General features: G+C 39.5%; 3 protein-coding genes across 4 annotated transcripts in view; 2 read left to right on the top strand and 1 right to left on the bottom strand.

Moving 5' to 3' along the window:
* LOC127439143 (choline/ethanolaminephosphotransferase 1-like) overlaps nucleotides 1-21217 on the top strand; it is a 154923-nt gene that overhangs the window by 113523 nt on the left and 20183 nt on the right. Inside the window, exon 11 of one of the 2 annotated variants that reach the window (XR_007896859.1) lies at nucleotides 14200-15050. The exons of the other annotated variant lie outside the window; for it this stretch is intronic. The gene's annotated coding sequence lies outside the window, so the exon portion shown is untranslated. Of the gene's footprint in view, nucleotides 1-14199; nucleotides 15051-21217 lie in introns of those variants that run through there. 2 annotated transcript variants of the gene reach the window in all.
* LOC127439153 (bombesin receptor-activated protein C6orf89 homolog) lies at nucleotides 2313-7418 on the bottom strand. The gene is made up of 8 exons (XM_051695268.1): nucleotides 7299-7418; nucleotides 6023-7146; nucleotides 5508-5673; nucleotides 5288-5436; nucleotides 5080-5204; nucleotides 4672-4807; nucleotides 3432-3555; nucleotides 2313-3297 (listed from the first exon to the last, which is right to left on the bottom strand). The coding sequence occupies exons 2-8, from the start codon at nucleotides 6209-6211 to the stop codon at nucleotides 3215-3217; spliced, it is 972 nt and encodes a 323-aa protein (XP_051551228.1). The 5' UTR covers nucleotides 6212-7146; nucleotides 7299-7418; the 3' UTR covers nucleotides 2313-3214.
* LOC127439167 (ADP-ribosylation factor-like protein 8A) lies at nucleotides 8145-18408 on the top strand. The gene is made up of 7 exons (XM_051695297.1): nucleotides 8145-8379; nucleotides 10368-10448; nucleotides 10830-10903; nucleotides 11112-11205; nucleotides 11356-11423; nucleotides 12369-12439; nucleotides 15059-18408. Exons 1-7 carry the CDS (start codon nucleotides 8257-8259, stop codon nucleotides 15106-15108), a joined length of 561 nt encoding a protein of 186 aa, XP_051551257.1. The 5' UTR covers nucleotides 8145-8256; the 3' UTR covers nucleotides 15109-18408.

Here is a 21217-nt window from a genome sequence, read left to right as displayed (position 1 = left end):
AGTGAATCGGTTTGTTCAGACGGCTATAATGAACCAGTTCAAATAAAAGATTCACTGAATTCCTTTAGCCCCTGCGTTGAAGTCGTCTTCTTTTATTAAGCTAAATATTGAATTCCAGCTGTTCGTCACTATGTTCTCGACTCGGGAATACACAATAGTATGTATTTTATTAAATGTATTCAGTCTAAATTAATTTACGTCTATTACGTTTATCATTAATGTCAAATTTAGCATGTTTTTAGTACTGTATTTAATTAGCAATTTAGTATTTGTTTTATTATTAATGTTGCTACCCTATTTGTTTAATGTCATTGTTTACTAGATAAGTAGTTTCGAATTTAAAGTAAAGTTAAATAATGTAATTTGATAGTTAAATGACTACAAACAGCTTCAATGTTGTCTTCAGGTCTACAAGAAGCCAGCACAGAATAAAACGCAACGTGTGTTGATAAAATATTTTATGAAACAGTAAATATTGGTATACTGTACTTGTTTTGGGTGGGGCACGCACGGCTCATGTCTGATCATGAGTGTCACTGTTTTAAACAGTTTCATGTGCATGCAGCTGTTAACATATTTAACCGAACCGAGACATCGAGCACCCCCTGCTGCCATCGGTGCGACTCTACAGCTGCAGTTTCTCTACAGTCTCTTCTGTCATCAGTCACTTTCAGCTGCTTCTGCCATTCTGATCCTAATGCTCCAGAAACGGAAGAGAGCAGTGATCTGACTGTACCACTTACAACATTTAGTAACCAAACACCTGTATTTGTTGTTGTAAGAATTCAATCAAGTCAACTTTTAAAATGTCTAAAGCGGCCAAGCCTGTTTTGATATTTTATTATGACTTGTAAGTTTTATTTATTTTATTTCTGTTACATTTCTCTGGCAATATAAAAGGGGGGAAAATAAAATAAAGAATTAATAATTAAAAAAAATATACAAGAATTTCTCCTAACTGGGCCTGGGTATCTCAGCGAGTATTGACGCTGAGAGTCGTGAGTTTGAATCCAGGGTGTGCTGAGTGACTCCAGCCAGGTCTCCTAAGCAACCAAATTGTCCCGGTTGCTAGGGAGGGTAGAGTCACATGGGGTAACCTCCTCGTGGTCGTGATTAGTGGTTCTCGCTCTCAATGGGGCGTGTGGTGAGTTGTGTGTGGATCGTGGAGAGTAGCATGAGTCTCCACATGCTGTGAGTCTCCGCGGTGTCATGCACAACGAGTCACGTGATAAGATGCACGGATTGACGGTCTCAGAAGCGGAGGCAACTGAGACTTGTCCTCCGCCACCCGGATTGAGGTGAGTAACCGCGCCACCACGAGGACCTACTAAGTAGTGGGAATTGGGCATTCCAAATTGGGAGAAAAGGGGATAAAAAATAAATAAATGTAAAAAAAATACGAATTTCTCCTAACTGTGTGTCTGTCGGACATTGAAAGTGAGCATATTTGATCAGATTCTAATTAACAGTTTTCAGTCAAAAACATGTAATATAGTAAAAACTTACCTTGTATTTTCACTCTGGCTTTAGTTATCTCAAATATAATTGATGCAATCCTCAATATCAATTTACACTACATGTTATTATGCTCCTGAATGCAATGTGCTGATCAGATTAGACACAAAACACGTGTTAGGAACAGCAGCATTTGTTTACTGTGTAAATCACAATCAACATAAATCTCTCTCTCTCTCAATCATTTTAGTAATAATCACCTAAACATCTTACTCTCATTATTTACAATGATTGAACATCAGCTATTCAAACTGTAAATGAAAAACCATCAACATAACCTGATCACCATACATGATGATGTCATCACATTCAATCGCCTCTGATTGGTGGAGAGCAGTGGTCAAACAACAGCAACAAAACTGCAGTTCTGTCAGGATGTGACATCATCCGGTGACGACATTTAAAGTGCTTTGATTGGCTGATCTGCAAAGGCATCAGAGATTGACAGACAGATGCACGAATCACAGGAAGAACGTGTCTGGGTCATTTCTCAACCCAAAATCAAAAGATAAAAATCAGAAAATGAAATCTATTTTTGGGATCTTAACTCTTTTTCTTTTCATGACCATGAAACACATTTCATTGCCAAATTTTATTACGGGAATGTGAAAAGCTCATTTTTGTAAATCGAAAAAATATGAAAGTTTTCGTTATTCAAATACAACAAGTGTTCTCCTTATTGGTGCAATACGAAAAATATTCTCTCATTTCGGCAATAAAAAATAAAAAATAAAAAAAAATTCCTATTATTATTATTTTTTATTATTATTTTAAAAATTGTATTGTGATTATGCTTTAAAAAAAATAAAAAAAATAAAAATAAAAAAAGAGTTTTTTTTTTTTTTTGCCGTAATGTAAAAAAATATTTCGTTTATTCTGTTTGTGCGGAATAACTTTTCCTTATTAAAATCACATAAAGGCAGCAAAACACTACTATAATGTAATTTTTCTTTTAAACATATCATATATATTTTTCTTTAAATATTATAGCATTATTTTATTTTTGCTTTACAAGAACTAGAATTTTGCGAGAAAAAAATGTGCTTAATTGTCATGAAAATAACGTCACAATGCAGAACATCAAACAGGTCCTGTACTGGCTTACTTTCTGTACTGCAAAATACAGTTTCTAATGTTTGTCTTGTGTTTTAGAGGTGGAATATGACCTGAACGTGTTTTCATGAGATTCACACACACAGAGTACAGAAAACATCACTGAAAATCACATGTGCATCACAGAAGCTCAACAGAACAACCACTGAGATCCATCACATCTGCATGTTTGAGCATCTAAAGAATGAGAAAGAAACATCTAAACAACTGATTCCACTTCTTGAAAGCAATCTGAGACTCGTGAGCTGTCCTGATATCTGCTGACGTCTCTTTAGCTCAGTGCTATCGGACTCAAAAGGGCAGTTTCAACACCTGAGAGCAGAAGAACTAGAGTTAGTAGAAGAAGATCTCAAAGTTAGAACATTGATTAATGAGGGTTCTCTGCTTGTTGTTCTCCTCAGCTGAGAGAGCGAATAATCGACTCTCTTCTGAAAGGGAGAAGGTTGTGAGATCTCTGGATGGACGTAGATGTTTGAGTGAATCTCTGTGTTAGTTATAAATTGTGGAGTCTTTCAGGAAGTGATGTGGTGAGACTGGAATGTGTCAAACACTCAGTATGACAGTCATTGGAACAGAGGAGTGAGTCTCAGAGCATTGGAACGTCACAAACGATGTTCTGACCTCGGCCTGGAAACAACTCCATCAGCCAGTATCGCGGGTCAGCGTACACTGCAGAAGAACAGGACAACACAGTGAATCACATCTGGTAGATGTAATACAGTTCATATTAAAGAAGCCGATCAGAAAGAAATTCTTGCTGTTATTGTGTGTAAAATACATCAGACAGTCTGTGTGTGTGTTACCTGTATCTCCTGGTTCCAGCCACAGGTTGAAGGAGCTGCAGTGTTTTTGGCATTGTTGAACAGGAAGAATCCGAACGGCTGGAGAACCGTCTGCAACAATCAGCCAACCCAGAACCTGCACTCTCTACAACACAACAACAACACACAAGTAGAGCTGTACATCATTCTGAAATGTGAGTGGTGCTTGTCCATGCAAAACTGACTGTTGCAAAGTTATGGGTGTTGTGGATGGTTGCAAAAGTTTTCCGAATGGTTTTTAACCTGTTTCTATAGAGTAACTAAGGGGTTCTCATAGGGTTTTTTTAGCCTGTTGCTATGCAGTTGCTAAGGAGTTCTGACTGTTTTGTAGCCTGTTGCTATGCAGTTGCTAAGGAGTTCTGATTGTTTTTAGCCTGTTGCTGTGCAGCTGCTAAGGAGTTCAGATGTTTTTTTAGCTTGTTGCCATGCAGTTGCTAAGGTGTTCCAATTGTTTTTTAGCATTATTCTATGCAGTTGCTAAAGAGTTCTGATTGTTTTTTAGCCTGTTGCTATGCAGTTTCTAAGGAATTATGATTGTTTTTGAACCTGATGCTATGCAGTAGCTAAGGAATTCTGATTGTTTTGTAGCCTGTTGCTATGCAGTAGCTAAGGATTTCTGATTGTTTTGTAGCCTGTTGCTATGCAGTTGCTAAGGAGTTCTGATTGTTTTATAGCCTGTTGCTATGCAGTTGCTAAGGAGTTCAGATGTTTTTTTTAGCTTGTTGCCATGCAGTTGCTAAGGAGTTCCAATTGTTTTTTAGCATTATTCTATGCAGTTGCTAAAGAGTTCTGATTGTTTTTAGCCTGTTGCTATGCAGTTTCTAAGGAGTTATGATTGTTTTTGAACCTGATGCTATGCAGTAGCTAAGGAATTCTGATTGTTTTGTAGCCTGTTGCTATGCAGTAGCTAAGGAGTTCTGATTGTTTTTTAGCCTGATGCTATGCAGTTGCTAAGGAGTTCTGATTGTTTTATAGCCTGTTGCTATGCAGTTGCTAAGGAGTTCTGATTGTTTTGAGCCTGTTGCTATGCAGTTGCTAAGGAGTTCAGATGTTTGTTTGTTTTAGCTTGTTGCCATGCAGTTGCTAAGGAGTTCAGATGTTTGTTTGTTTTAGCTTGTTGCCATGCAGTTGCTAAGGAGTTCCAATTGTTTTTTTGCATTTTTCTACGCAGTTGCTAAAAAGTTCTGATTGTTTTTTAGCCTGTTGCTATGCAGCTGCTGACCCTGCTCCGGGAGCTTGTGTTGTCAGTCAGTTGGCAGTGTTGCAGTGTAGTTCCTGTGTTGTCCAGCAGGGGGCAAAGCTCCGCATCAGGAAATAACCACTTAAGAAACCTCTCTCTGCGACTAGATGAAAAACTCCTGAGAAAGAGACAGAATTAGACACAGAAACACAATGACTCTCACACTCATACATCGCTTTCACTGGATACCTGTATAATGCTATTCATTATGTATATAATGCGCAACTATTCGGCAACAGTTCAGTAGAATTACAACAAAACAAATAAATAAAAGTGAAGCAAACACTATTCTACATTTCAAACTTTCACACTTTACGTTTTACTTTCGGTTCATGTTGATTTGAATTGTATCATGGGTATTGAGTGTGAAAACAACATTAACGTCATTACCAGAGCAGAGTGAAGTTGGCAGGTGTTTGCATGAATGTGTCCGGCCGTGAGACGCTCGTGAATCTGGAGTTATAGGAGGAAAACTGTTCCAGCTGAGACACTCGCTGAGACACAGACTCTCCGCCCTGACAAACACAAACAAAATCATTACACGAGAGACAGAGACATGAGGTTTGATATAAACGCCTTCGCTATATTTGATGTGTACCTTCAGCAGCACTGGTTGTGCTTCTCTGTGTATGTCTGCAGACTCGCTCAGACTGTCAGTCAGTTCCAGCACTGCAGTCACGTCTGCGCATACAGAGCAGTTCACCTGCACTGTCTGCAGAACACCAGCTGCCCACCACTCATGAAAACCTGCAGCACATACACACGTCAGGTGTGTTCATGCAGAGATAAGCGTGTTCAGAGCAATTCGAGTGTCTCACCGTGCAGATTGTATTTCTCCGCGATGGGCAGTGACAGCAGACGCACGTGACTGAGCGGAGATGACCAGTTGTGTCCCGCAGCACTCAGTGTCCCAAGGAGAGAGGGGCTCTGCGGGTACGTGAACGCTAAAACTGCGATCAACAAAACTCCAACAGCAACTAAAAACTGAAGAAAACACAAACACAAAGCTGTTCACAGCAGTTATGAATCAATATATCAATATAATATAAATATAACCAATATAATATATATAATATTTGGCTATTTCGAAATTATTCCTAAATTGAATTCCACTGAAAATGGAGCATTTCGAAAGCGCCCTCCATTAACGACTCCATATACTTTGGACAATAATGACATCAGGAAAATGAAAACTGAGTTTTCAAACGAAGTGTGGACGTGGCCTTAAATGGATCAATAGTTCAGAAGAAAGAAGGTCATGCGGGTTTGGGACAACATGAGCGTGAGTAAATGATTGCAGAATTTTGACAGCACATGTGGTTTAATGTCAAACCTTGACAGTCGCTCTGAGGATGGGGAACTGCGGCGGGTCACGTAGAGGTTCATTCGTCTCTAAAACCTGCTTGATGAACTTCTCGATCTCTCTCTCGGACATCCCATAACGATAACCGGACTGCCGTAGAATATCTATACTCTCTGATAACTTATCATAAATACAGGGTTCACTGACAGATGAGCCCATGATGCGTGTGTGTGTGTGAGTGAGTGAGTGTGTCAGTGTGTGTGTGAGTGTGTTTGTGTCAGTGTGTGTGTGTTTGTGTCAGTGTGTGTGTGTGTGTGTGTGTTTGTGTCAGTGTGTGTTTGTGTCAGTGTGAGTGTGTCAGTGAGTGTGTGTGTGTCAGTGTGTGTTCATGTGAGAGTGTCAGTGTGTGTTCATGTGAGTGTGTGTTTGTGTCAGTGTTTGTGTGAGTGTTTGTGTCAGTGTGTGAGTGTGTGTTTGTGTCAGTGTGAGTGTGTCAGTGTGTGTTCATGTGAGTGTGTGTGTGTCAGTGTGTTTGTGTCAGTGTGTGTTTGTGTGAGTGTGTTTGTGTCAGTGTGTGTGTGTGTGTGTGTTTGTGTTTGTGTGAGTGTGTGTTTGTGTCAGTGTGTGTGTCAGTGAGTGTGTGTCAGTGTGTGTTTGTGTCAGTGTGTAAGTATGTATGTGTTTGTGTGAGTGTGTGTGTCAATGTGTAAGTATGTGTGTGTGTCAGTGTGTGTGTGTAAGTATGTGTGTGTGTGTGTGTCAGTGAATGTGTGTCAGTGTGTGTGTATATTTGTGTGTGTAAGTATGTGTGTGTGTGTATTTGTGTGTGTAAGTATGTGTGTGTGTCAGTGAATGTGTATATTTGTGTGTGTAAGTAGTGTGTGTGTGTGTGTGTGTGTGTCAGAGAATGTGTGTCAGTGTGTGTGTATATTTGTGTAAGTATGTGTGTGTGTCGGTCAATGAGTGTGTGTGTGTGTGTGTCAGTGAATGTGTGTCAGTGTGTGTAAGTATGTGTGTGTGTGTGTTTGTGTCAGTGTGTGTGTGTGTCAGATATTTGATGTTTATTAGTGTAATGGTGTATGTGAGTAATTCTTGATGTTTACTTTCTATCCCAAATCACGTGAAAACGCGTTTGCTTCCATGATCGGTGAATTCTGCAACATTTAATCATAAACACAAACAAACAACAATATTAGTGAAATCTTGCTCATACTATCAGCTGACTAGCAGCTTTCGTTCAAACAACTCTGTTTATGTGCCTCTATCTACACGAACACTCCTCTATAAACATAAATAATCATCTTACCGTCACATCCGATCGAGTTATTGATGATTTGATGATTATTTTTGGCAGTTTATTGAGTTATTTCACCACAAACATTAATACTCACACTGCTGGCGCTGTCTAAAGAGCGACACATTCACAGCAGCAGATTCAACACTATTAACTTAATTAAAACAAATCGATCAAAATAACTTCACATGAATATATATAAATCATAAAAATACATTTGTTATTTTATAGTTATTATTTGCGTTTTATTTTACTCGTGGAGAAATACAACCGAACGTGTCGTTGTAAATGATAAAATTAGTGTTTAAATAACTCCATAAACATCATTTTAAACGCTAAAACTCATCAAACCTTCATCTATTTAAATATTAACTTAAAATAACAACATTTATTAAACCCTAAAGCATTCATTCAACGTGTTTACATTCATGGCATATACTATTATAGTGAAATATATCATCTCAAAATCAGATTCTATTTGTATGTGTACATTAACACAAATACCATTTATTTTTAGTATAAACAAACAATCTGTTAACTATTGTCATTTATTATATATATTATAATTTGTACATATTATTTATTTTTATAGGATATTCTCGGGATTTTTACACTAAATTGTAACGATGAGGTTCATAGACTATTTTTAATTTAATAAATGAACTGAACTTCCTACATTATTATTTTATTTCTGTAAAATAGTGCTTAATATGACAGAAGTGTTATCATTAGATTCATTTAGTTTTTTCTGAGGGCACAAATGATGTATATATGCCATGACGTCACCCGTGTGCCTCCAGCAGGGGGCGCGCCTGCGTGCTGAACGGGAGCGCGCATGCCCGTGTCCCGTATTGTTTGGATCAGCTGTGCATAGATGTGAAACCCCACCCAATGAGGAAGGACGAGCCGTGAAGAGCAGATCCCGGACCGCAACAGCACGAACCTGCACCCAAACCGAGCGCCGTTCATCATGATCGCGTTATTTAACAAGCTGCTGGACTGGTTCAAAGCGTTATTCTGGAAGGAGGAGATGGAGCTGACGCTGGTCGGCCTGCAGTACTCGGGAAAAACCACATTCGTCAACGTGATTGCGGTAATCAAGCTGTTTCCTCTGTCTCATTTCATTATAGGCCTCTGTCGAGTAACGGGTCATTCACGCTGCGATCCGTGTTATAGCGCGATCAGACACATTATATCGAACACGGCATCATCAGATCAGACAATCTTTTAGATACAACATCATCAGATCCGATACGATGTATCAGATGCATCATCATTTGAACAAATACAATGTATCACATATAGCGTCATATATCATTTCAGACAATGTTTAGATACAGCATCATCTGATCAGACAAAATGAATCAGATACACCATCGTCAGAATAGACACAATGTATCACACACGGCACTATCAGATCAGACACTATATCAGATCATGCAAACACAATGTTTCAGATACAGCATCATCAGATCAGACATAATGTATCAGATACAGCATCATCAGATCAGACCCAATGTATCAGATACAGCATCATCAGATCAGACCCAATGTATCAGATACAGCATCATCAGATCCCAATGTATCAGATACAACATCATCAGATCAGACACAGTGTATCAGATACAGAGATCAGACCCAATGTATCAGATACAACATCATCAGATCAGACACAGTGTATCAGATACAACATCATCAGATAAAACATCATCAGATCAGACACAATGTATCAGATAAAACATCATCAGATCAGACACAGTATATCAGATACAACATCATCAGATAAAACATTATCAGATCAGACACAATGTATCAGATACAACATCATCAGATCAGACCCAATGTATCAGATACAGCATCATCAGATACAACATCATCAGATCAGACACAATGTATCAGATACAACATCATCAGATCAGACCCAATGTATCAGATAAAACATCATCAGATCAGACCCAATGTATCAGATACAGCATCATCAGATAAAACATCATCAGATCAGACCCAATGTATCAGATACAACATCATCAGATCAGACCCAATGTATCAGATAAAACATCATCAGATCAGACCCAATGTATCAGATACAACATCATCAGATCAGATACAACATAATCAGATCAGACACAATGTATCAGATAAAACATCATCAGATCAGACCCAATGTATCAGATACAACAACATCAGATCAGACACAATGTATCAGATACAGCATCATCAGATCAGACCCAATGTATCAGATACAGCATCATCAGATCAGACCCAATGTATCAGATAAAACATCATCAGATCAGACACAATGTATCAGATACAGCATCATCAGATCAGACCCAATGTATCAGATACAACATCATCAGATCAGACCCAATGTATCAGATACAGCATCATCAGATACAACATCATCAGATCCCAATGTATCAGATACAGCATCATCAGATCAGACCCAATGTATCAGATACAGCATCATCAGATCAGACCCAATGTATCAGATAAAATATCATCAGATCAGACCCAATGTATCAGATACAACGTCATCAGATCAGACACAATGTATCAGATAAAACATCATCAGATCAAACACATTGTATCAGATATAACAATCAGATCAGACACAGTATATCAGATACAGCAATATTCAGTCTGATTGTATCAGAAAGATCTTGACAAGCATCTCTGATATCTTTCTGACATTTGTCAATAAAAAAAAACTGATATCATTCTCAGCCAATCAGCATCAGGTATTCTGTGCAATGATTATTTCTGTCCTGACACAGTAGGTGATGAAAAATCTATCTGAACAACTGATGAGTATTCAACCAGCATGACAAACACACAATCAAGAAGGTCGTTGGTGTATAAATTCATCCGTTTAGGGACCGTAAATCACATCAGCACCTGCTGTGGGCTGCAGAGATGTTTAGTGTTGAGGGCTGGACTGTGAATACTCTCGGTTGAGTCAGATTTTACTGTCTCGAATCAATCCATCTTAGATGACAAATTTTGACATCACATCATGAACAGCAGTGCTGGAGTATTCCCATTAATATATGAATCTCTCTCTCTCTCTCTCTCTCTCTCCAGTCAGGTCAGTTCAGTGAGGATATGATCCCTACGGTCGGCTTCAACATGCGTAAAATCACCAAGGGTAACGTCACCATCAAGGTCAGTAGGTGTTTCAGAATACGTGAACTGTGCTGATGATGAAATTTGCATCACATGGACTGTGTGTGGTACCAGCACATGGAAAACCGAAGTATACGTTGGCCTTAAATATGCAACCCAGTTACCAATTCTGGCTTACTTTGAAAATAATGTATTTTTATTTTAAACAGAAGGTTTTAAACTGTATTTAGACATGATATTGGGTAATAGGGTTGCAGAAATTGCAATGCAGTATGAAATAAAGCAGCTCATTTAATGTTTGGTTGGACCGACAGCATTTTCTGAAGGTTAACCACCTCCTTTCATTGACTGCTGAAGCCCACTTTTGCACCCTGTTCATGTAAAGTGTGTATGTGTTGTTTGTATGTCTGTGTGTTGTAGTTGTGGGATATCGGAGGACAGCCGCGCTTCAGGAGTATGTGGGAGCGGTACTGTCGAGGAGTTAGCGCTATAGTGTGAGTTTGTTATTACTAAAGTGACGAACAAGTGCAAAATCTCATCATGTTGTTACATGTGTTACTGTAGAAATGGCATAATGATGTCATGCATTTGTTTTGTATAGTTTATGTAATATGCATATAATTCTACCTGATACAACAAACACACATCCCCCTGATTTCTCCATAACATGTAGATTAACTCGCCTATCTGTCTGACTTTCAGGTATATGGTTGATGCGGCCGACCCAGAGAAGATCGAGGCGTCCAAGAATGAACTCCACAACTTGTTAGATAAACCACAGCTACAGGGTATTCCTGTGAGTAAAACAAACGCATACTCTATTCACCGTTTACTAGCAGTCAAACTGTGACTTTAATGCTGTCTGTTTTCACATTTTTCCTCGTTTCTTCCATTATTTGGCCGTCGTCATGTCATACAGTGATTATACTCTGCTGTCCTCACTCAGGTTCTTGTTTTGGGCAATAAGCGAGATCTTTCCGGAGCTCTGGACGAGAAGGAACTAATCGAGAGAATGTGAGTTCTGGAAACATTCTGTTGTGTGTTTGTGATTGAGATCTTGTTGTTTCTGAGATCTGGGGTCCATTCTTCAAACGCCGCTCAATACAGCTAAGATGATGTGACGTATAGTAGATCTAACCTTTATAATTCCTCTAGCTAATATCGTTATTCGTAGCCACAAGCGGATTTGATTAGAATATCTGGAGTTGTCTGAGATAATTGTGCCTTCCTGTGTTCACGGAAAAGGTCACATATATCCAGTGTTGGGTGTAATCTGATTACAAAATAAATAGTTACTGCAATCTTATTTTAAAGTCACTTTAAAGCCAAACTATGTCACTTTTTCAACTTTAAACACTGTGTTTCTGTGGCGCTTTAAAAGTTCCTGTGTTTGTCTATCACCCCTGGAGTTCGCTAGCTCGCTAGTTTGAATCCAGGGTGTGCTGAGTGACTCCAGCCAGGTCTCCTAAGCAACCAGATTGGCCCGGTTGCTAGGGAGGGTAGAGTCACATGGGGTAACCTCCTCGTGCTCGCTATACAAGTTGTTAATAAATTAAATGCGTAGCGGTTAAATTGCTTCCAATTGCATTATGTCCTGACTTTAATGTTAATCGTACAAATAATTTATTGCATGATGCGGTTTACGTGATGGCATAAATGCTCTCTTTAAAACTCTGTCCAAACAGAGAAAATGATGACAGGTCTCAGTTTACATGTGAGGGCTTAGGTACGCTGTTTTGCTAAGTTCTTTGCATCTCTTGAGCTGTAGAGGGCGATCTAATCCTGCTTACGTTAAAAAAGCCTGCTCCCGATCAGGTTTGAGGTTACGGACCTGTTGCTTGGTCTCTGGAGAACGTAACAATCCAGGATCGGGTCAAATAGTCTACTCTGAAATCCAGATAACTCAGTAATCCACCTATGAAGAATGTAGCCTCGATCTAAGATGTTTCTGATCTACAGGAATCTGTCGGCCATTCAGGACAGAGAGATCTGCTGTTACTCCATTTCCTGTAAGGAGAAGGACAACATTGGTAAGATTACGAATACTTCCATATGTAATCAGCTCAAATTGATTTATACAATGATTAAGTAAAAAAGGGTAGAGTCACATGGGGTAACCTCCTCGTGGTCGTGATTAGTGGTTCTCGCTCTCAATGGGGCGTGTGGTAAGTTGCGTGTGGATCGTGGAGAGTAGCATGAGCCTCCACATGCTGTGAGTCTCCGCGGTGTCATGCACAACGAGTCATGTGATAAGATGCACGGATTGACGGTCTCAGAAGCAGAGGCAACTGAGACTTGTCCTCCGCCACCCGGATTGAGGTGAGTAACCGCACCACCACGAGGACCTACTAAGTAGTGGGAATTGGGCATTCCAAATTGGGAGAAAAGGGGTAAAAGAAACATTAAACAAGCCGAAAATACACTGGGGACTTTTATTATGAAATTGACATAATTAAGTTTTTTTATAGCTTAAATCAGGGGTCGGCAACCTTTTTGACATGGAGTGACATTTTTAATTTTCCTGATCAATGGCTGTGCCGACGAAAACCTGTCCTTTTGTACAAAATGAGTTAACACAGTTAATGTCACAAGTTTGCTTATTTGATTACTGATTGTGTGGGATCTTAAATATTTCTTATATTACGTCATTCATTTTTCTAAATCACACAGAGGGCACATAAGCAACAGCGAGAGAGGAGCAGGCTATTTTATTTATATGAAGTTTTCGCACCTGCATTCTAATCTACATCTTGATGTAATCCTTCCCCCTGATCACACAGAGTGTTTTCATGAGCTGAATGGGAGACTAAACACTATTAAAGTGTGACGAGACTCGCGCTGCGCGTGCAAGACATTCACACATCACAAGCCGATCAACTATTTAGCCCTCCAAAATCCTAAAACTTTATTTCCAGGTTGAATTTATATTTTAAATAGACCGCACGATGTGGGTTTATGTTTTCTCATAATTTTGAGTGTGACTATGGTTTAAGGAGGGTGTATCTGTATGCGAAATCTCAAGGATTAATAGTGGTGTTTTCCTTATTACATCACATGTTGTAGAGGTCTGCGTGGGACTGTTTTTTCCATCCTGCTCCTGCAAGTTTCTATCCCGCACCAGAACACTCCCGCTGAATTTAACTCCATGTTCACCCACTCTCTGCCCGCAGTGATTTTCTCCCCGACCGCTCCCGCAACCCCGCATTGTTTTCCACATATAGCAAAAGCCATACAAATAGACAACAAGTGTATACAAAGAAGATTTCATTTTTTCTGTTATTGCTATTATCAGATGTCGTGTGAAAATGAAGCCAATTTGACTCGCCTGAAGTTGGTTTCTTAACACTAAATTTTCTAGTTGGAGTTTCACATGCTTTGATGACACGGTGTGCGCTTTGCTCTGCCATTCTATTAAGTCTATTCATCCGTTGACTACCTGGCTGTCTACTCTAAATATTGGATAATTTGACTATCACCCCTGGAGTCGTGAGTTTGAATCCAGGGTGTGCTGAGTGACTCCAGCCAGGTCTCCTAAGCAACCAAATTGGCCCGGTTGCTAGGGAGGGTAGAGTCATATGGGGTAACCTCCTCGTGGTCGCAATAATGTGGTTCTTGCTCTCGGTGGGGTGCGTGGTGAATTGTGCATGGATGCCGTGGAGAATAGCGTGAAGCCTCCACACGCGCTACGTCTCCGCGGTAACGCACTCAACAAGCCACGTGATAAGATGTGCGGATTGACGGTCTCAGACGCGGAGGCAACTGAGATTCGTCCTCCACCACCCGGATTGAGGCGAGTCACTACGCCACCACGAGGACTTAGAGCGCATTGGGAATTTGGCATTCCAAATTGGGCAGAAAAGGGGAGAAAATCAAAAAGAAAAAAATATTGGATAATTTAATGCATAAGCTGTGTGCACATTTATTTTACGTTATTAAAAAATCTAACTATTATCGTTTGTTTTTTTTTGCATTCATTAATTAATAGAATAATAAAAGAGATCCACATTGGATGTTTCAAGCTATTTTCTGACCGCCGCTCCCGTCCACATCTCATGTACACATCAACTCGGAAATGTATTCCCATGCCACAAGAAATCTAATCGGGTCCCGCGGGTCCTGCGGGAGTTCAGCGGGAATGCAGACCTCTAACGTGTTGTCCTGAAAGCAGAAAGAAACAAATGAAACGCGGAATGTAGGCTGTCATCCGCACAGCCTGACTGAAGCAAAGGGGCTCGTTGACTTGCACGATTAACCGAAAGTGAAGCGCTGCCGGCTCGTGATGCATGAATGGCTTGCACGCGCTGTACGAGTCTGTTGGGTATACTGCAGTCTCGTCACATTTTAACTTTTTGTTTAGCCTCTCATTCAGCTCATGAAAACACGCTGTGTGATCATGAGGAAGGATTACATTAAGAATTTAAATAAATATAATAGTCTACTCTTTCGCTGTTGCTGGCGTGCCAGTAATTACCCCTCCACATGCCATAGGTTGCCGACCCCTGGCCTATATATTCTTCAGGTGACGATAACCGATAGTTCCAGAAAGCCACTATCGGCACCGATTAATCGGTTCAACCGATATATCGGTCTACCTCTAATTTAAGAAAGTCTTTATTCCACTAGAACTGTTGTAGTGTTCTCTGTTCTAGACATCACACTACAGTGGCTGATCCAACACTCACGAACCAGGCGGAGCTGAGGAGGCGGCGGCGGCGGCGTCTGATTGGAGGAACAGCATCACGTGATCAACTGTATTTTAGGCGCTCTTGATTTGATTCTAAACAAACATCCGCTCCTCCCTCTGTTCTTACAAACTAAGAGATATTATTATTTACGTCATTTGAAGTTTTTTTACAGTTCATCATTAAGTGTGAATGTGTTTTGATCGATGCGTGATGCGTGACACATGGCGTTTTATTTACACAATTCGTTTGGCGTGTTTGCTCAGAGATCACGTCCAGTCAGTCAGACGGTTTGTCTCCTGACGCTCCTCTATCAGAACAAACGCTCTGAGTGTGGTTTAGGGTGTTTTGGTGCGTTAAGTGTTTTCTTTGTGAATGAGCGAAGTGAAGCGACATCATGGTCACATGACTTGTAGCATTAAAAAGTACTCTGTAATTTTATCTGAGTTTCACACGCACCGCCGAATGACAACGGTGGGTTGTCATAGTAACCATTCCCATGATGTCGGCTGCATATGTTGAGCTTTAGGAAGGTCAGTTTTGAATGCATCAGTGGTCAGTGTTTTGACAAACTTTATTTGCATTGGACTGATTTGATCCCTGACGAGATGCAATACAGTAACCGTATCAGATGCTGCTTTCCGTTTATTACTACACTCACAATTCATTCAAGCACATGAATTTGTATCTTTGCGACAGTTGTTGGGTCTTCGAGAACGTTCGTCTTTTGTCTCAGTCGGCCCTGCAGATGTACCACTGACTCAAAAGTCACGCAACAGTTTCGTGTTCAGTGTGGACAGGCAAAATCGCATGTCATCGGAAACTTGTTGCATCGCATCTGGACACTGTGTTATGTTAACATGGGTTTATTCATTAAAAACGGCAGATATGAGTGTTTCATCAGAACGGTTTTGAGTTCGTCTCAGTTATCGCTGAAGTTTGTTCATATTTTGAGAGGCAGACATCTTATTAGTTTACTTGCTTAATTGTTTCGTTTACAGCCAATTTCGTTTTGTCGCATGTGTGGACGTTTTTGGCCTCTGTTGGATAATGTATATGTACATTTTATTTTCGCCGTGCTTTTACGGTTTATTTTTTAGTGTTTTTGAACTGGATTGTGTAAATAGCAACTTAAACCAAAAGAAATCGCTACGGTGTTTGTCCAATTGTGATTAGCGTCCTATAATGATGATGATAATAATATTAATAATAATGAAAGTCCCACTCATATTCACAGCAATCTGAACAAACGGATTGTGTGTGTATGTGCGTGAATGTGTGAGTGATTGTATTTGTGTGCATGAAACATGCTGTCATGTAGACTAGAAAAACAATTACTTTTTAAACCGCAGTTTTGTTTCTGTTGATTTTTGTTACTCGTGATAATTTTGTATTCAACTGTTTATTCACTAATGTTACAGGTTTTATTTCTGTGTACAGTGTTACAGGTTACAGTAGGTGTTTAAACCTCGTCTACGCTAAAAGTGACGTGAAGCAATGCAACAAATCGACACTAATCGCAAGTGTGTGGCTATCTTCGTTGATTTTACGAAATTAACAAAATTAAGTTACGTCTCAAAGTTTACTTTTACATAAAGTTGTTTACGAATTGAATATGGTTGCCATGGTAAATTTCTGTAAAAATTGAATGCAGGTTGTTTACGAAGTAAAAAAAACAAACAAATTAACAGATTTTTTACCCCCGCAAAGTTAACAGAAAGTTTTGTAACAAAGTCGTTGAGCAAAATCTCTTACGCTTGAATTATAACTAAGTCATCAAGTCACACACCGAAATCGACATTGACGTAACAAAATGTTTAAACTTGCTTAACAGATGATTTGTTGATTACATTTAGTTGATTCTTACATAAAAGTTAAGTAACAAAGTCGACTTTGTTTAGCGAAGTCTCTCGCGTTGCATTATAACTAAGTCAATGTCATAAAATCGCATACCGAAATAAACTTCAACATAATTTACAAACTTGCGTAACGAGTCGATTTTTTTTGGTTACATTTTGTTGAACGTTACAGAAAAGTTGTGTAACAAGATAAACTTAGTTATAATGCAAGCACGAGATACTTCGCTAAACAAAGTCAACGTCACAAAGTCGCATACCAAAATCAACTTTGATGTAATTTACAAACTTGCATAATGGAGTAAATTTTTTTTGGTTACGTTTTGTTGAACGTTACAGAAAAGTTACGTAACAAGAAACTTTGTTTAGCGAAGTATCTCGCGCTTGCATTATAACTAAGTCAATGTCACAAAGTCGCATACCGAAATAAACTTCAACATAATTTACAAACTTGCGTAACGGAGTCAATTTTTTTTGGTTACGTTTTGTTGAACGGTACAGAAAAGTTGTGTAACAAGATAAACTTAGTTATAATGCAAGCACGAGATACTTCGCTAAACAAAGTCAACGTCATAAAAGTCGCATACCGAAATCAACTTTGACGTAATTTACAAACTTGCGTAATGGAGTCGATTTTTTTTGGTTACATTTTGTTGAACGTTACAGAAAAGTTACGTAACAAGATAAAGTTTGTTTAGCGAAGTATCTTGCGCTTGCATTATAACTAAGTCAACGTCACAAAGTCTCATCGAAATCAACTTTGACATAAAATGTATGTACTTGCATGAAGACGATAACGAAGTTATCTGCGACATAACAGTCATGTACCAAGTCAATGTAAGAAAGTCGAATTGATTTTAACGAAGTTGTGTGCTTGCAGTATAGACAACTTTGTTGTTCTACTGTAGTTTTGTCGCGTTGCATCACTCGCTTGTAGCATAGACACAATATTACACTCTGATCTCTGAACGGTACATTACTAGCGTTGTGAAACACAAACTACAACTTCATGATGTTTTTATGTTTTTGTTCATTTGATTTTTTTTATTTTTTTATTAAGTGGCCATAATGTTTATTATAAATTGCTATTGTTTTAATTGTTTGTAGCAGTGTTGTTGATTTTCTTTGCTTGGGGAATAAGGTAATATTACTCTTGCGTCCCCCTGCATGACTCATTATGGGATGGAACAGGTTTCCATAATAACTGTATAATGAAACTGAAGTTAATCAACGAGTGAAGACCGAGCCCAATAATGTTCATTACAGAACGTGTTGTCCTCTTTATATTTATCAGAAAGTAACTTTTTAAAGAGGTTGACATAAGTGTTTCTATAGAAGACTTGTTAATTTACATTTTTCATTTGAAATCTTTTTATTCTCGTCTTGGCGGTGATAACTGTACATGTTATTATTGTTAATTACAGATTATTTAAAAATAAAAATTAAATGATTTCCCTCTCAGACATATGCTTTTTATTTTTTCCTTCGGTATAAATAACAGTGTGAATTATATTCTCATAATGTTTCCCATTATTTTACAATTTCCCATACTATTGCAATTTAAAATGTATGTATATTGTGTACCATGTTTTGGTGTCTCTTTTGGGGAGTAAATGTTTGTTCATATAAAGCTGATTCTTGTAAGTCTTCATCGCCACCACTAGAGGTCAGTGGAATCATTTTTCTCATAAATATCTTCTGCGCTTGGATCGCAGTGTTCTTCAAACACTAACGGGTGTGAAGCGAGAAATGGCAGATGAGTTATTCAATAATAAGTAATTTAGAAGAAAGAAGGTCAGTTTGTCTCTCAGTAAACCTTGTCTGTCTGAAATGAGCTGATGATGCTTTTAAGGGTCCAGGTGTCAAAGGTAATGAACTTCATCTTATTAGTTACATAAACATATACAACATCATTAAGAATAAACACAGAGAATCAAGCTGTGTTCAGTTTGAAGCAGTTCATTGACTCTTCACTTCAGAACGTTCATTTAGTCCAGCAGAGTAGAACCAGTCAGACGTACCCCCAACTACTGTTGGTTTTGGACCGGCCCGCCTGAGTTTGGCTCTTGGTGTGTGTGTGTGTGTGTGTGTGTTACTCAGCTGGTAGGATGTGAGAAGGGCAGAGTTGAGAGTGCAGTGGTTGTCATGGCAGCACTCACAGTGTGACTTAATGTGCCGGATGTCCAGCAGGACGTACTGTTTGGGTTTGAGTGGTCTTCCTGCTCATGTGGACGGGGTGTTGAACCCCACAGCGTTGTAATGAATCTGAGACAGGCCCGGTTCCGCTGGACCCGCAGAGAGCTGGAGCAGATCTGAGATGAGCTATCAAACCACAAACACACTCACAGAGGGTTTCCATAAACTCTCTCACAAAACAAATAGTGTCTCAATGCTGCCAGACACACATAAAACACACAGCTATAAGCATTAATAAACACACACTCACTGAGTGGACTTCAAATCTCAGAAGTCAAAAGCTCCTCGTACTTCCTGCCAACCCTGCTGTTGAACACAACATCACCGTGCAGCTGGGTGCAACTACAATAACGCCTTCCAAAACGGTCAGAAATCTAAGGGTAACCATTGACAACCACAGACCACATCTCAAAGACAGCACGATCATGTAAATGTACACTCTACAATATCAAGAAGATAAGACCCTTCCTCTCTGAACATGCCACACAACTGCTTGTTCAGTCATTTGTCATAACTAGACTGGACTACTGTAACGCTCTCATTGCAGGCCTCCCCGCATGTGCAATTAGACCCCTGCAAATGATCCAGAATGCAGCAGCACGTCTGGTCTTTAATGAACCAAAGAGAGCGCATGTTACACCACTCCTTGTCTCTCTTCACTGGCTGCCGGTTGATGCACGTATCAAATTCAAGTCTCTGATGCTGGCATACAGAACAGTCACTGGGTCTGCTCCAGCATACCTAAAATCATTTCTGCAGAGCTACGCGCCCACTAGAAGCCTGCGGTCGGCTAATGAGCGGCACCTTGTTGTACCAACACAAAGAGGCACCAAAACACTTTCCCGGACTTTCAGCTTCATCGGTGGAACGACCTTCCCAACTCCATCCGTGAAGCTGACTCACTCTCTGTCTTCAAAAAACGACTAAAAACACGTCTTTACTCGTGGAAAATTGCATGTTGCTGGCACAGATATGTTATTGAAGTAAGGGCCCTAACACTAAAGGGGGTCGCACACCGGACGCGTCTGACGGACGACATGGCGTTTTCTAAAATTCGAAACAACTGTTTTCAATGAAGTTACGCACACCGTCGCCGCCACTCGTTTGTCGGCGTCGCCCAGCTACGACACCGGAGGCTGCTCAAATTTCTGGAGCACGGAGCGCAACTTGTATATTTTCCATTATATTCGACCCAAATCATTATCTAAAGGACATGAATTATTTACTTTAGCGTTCTTCATTCTTGAAGAAGGGAAAAACCTTGGAAACTTTTGTGTGTACTGTCTGCAACCTGATCCGACGTGTCCCGTGTTTGATACCTGCGCTTCTCGTCCGGTGTGCGACCTACTTAAGTGATTAAACGTTGTTTTTAAATTGAAAAAAAAACAATCTATAAAAATATTTTCGCTTCGGTTTTAAGTAAATGTTTAAATTAATGCCACGTCCTCAATAACACGTTTTCGTTGGTAAACGTATTAATTTCACTACGTTTATGGCTCTCAAAACGCTCTCCGTAAACTAAAACGGATTTGTCAATCTGAAACGGATTTAGTGTGCACGTGGCCTAAATGTACACAGTGCGTAAAACTTTAAAAGCTATTAAAAGAAAACCGAACAGGTAGGTATTTCACGTTTACAGAACGTTTGTTTTGGTTGTATAAAATTAAGATATATTTGTATTTGAGAAAGTTAGTAAAAATAAGTTAAACTGTCGACATCTGTTAAGCTAGCTGCCTGAATAATAGAGCTGTTCAGCCATAACACGTTAACTTCAGAATTCAGGTTTGATGTATGACTGTGTGTTATGTTGTCCAAGTATCTTCAATTAATGTTTACCAGAGATCTTATTACCCAATAATGAAAACCCATAGCCCTCCGGGTCAGCCTAACACAACCAGTTGAATGGCACGGATGTTTGAAGAAAACTATATCGCCCCCTTGTGTTTGTGACCGCCACAGCAACGCAAGAACGCACAGTAAGTACAATGGGATGCGTATTAGCATCTCTGTTTGCATGCACAACGTTTTTTTCTGGGGAGAGGACAACTAAAAACAATTTATGTTATGTGAGATA

This window comes from Myxocyprinus asiaticus, chromosome 50 (assembly GCF_019703515.2).
Source record: "Myxocyprinus asiaticus isolate MX2 ecotype Aquarium Trade chromosome 50, UBuf_Myxa_2, whole genome shotgun sequence".
NCBI lineage: Eukaryota > Metazoa > Chordata > Actinopteri > Cypriniformes > Catostomidae > Myxocyprinus > Myxocyprinus asiaticus.
This window is presented reverse-complemented; position numbering and strand designations above follow the sequence as displayed.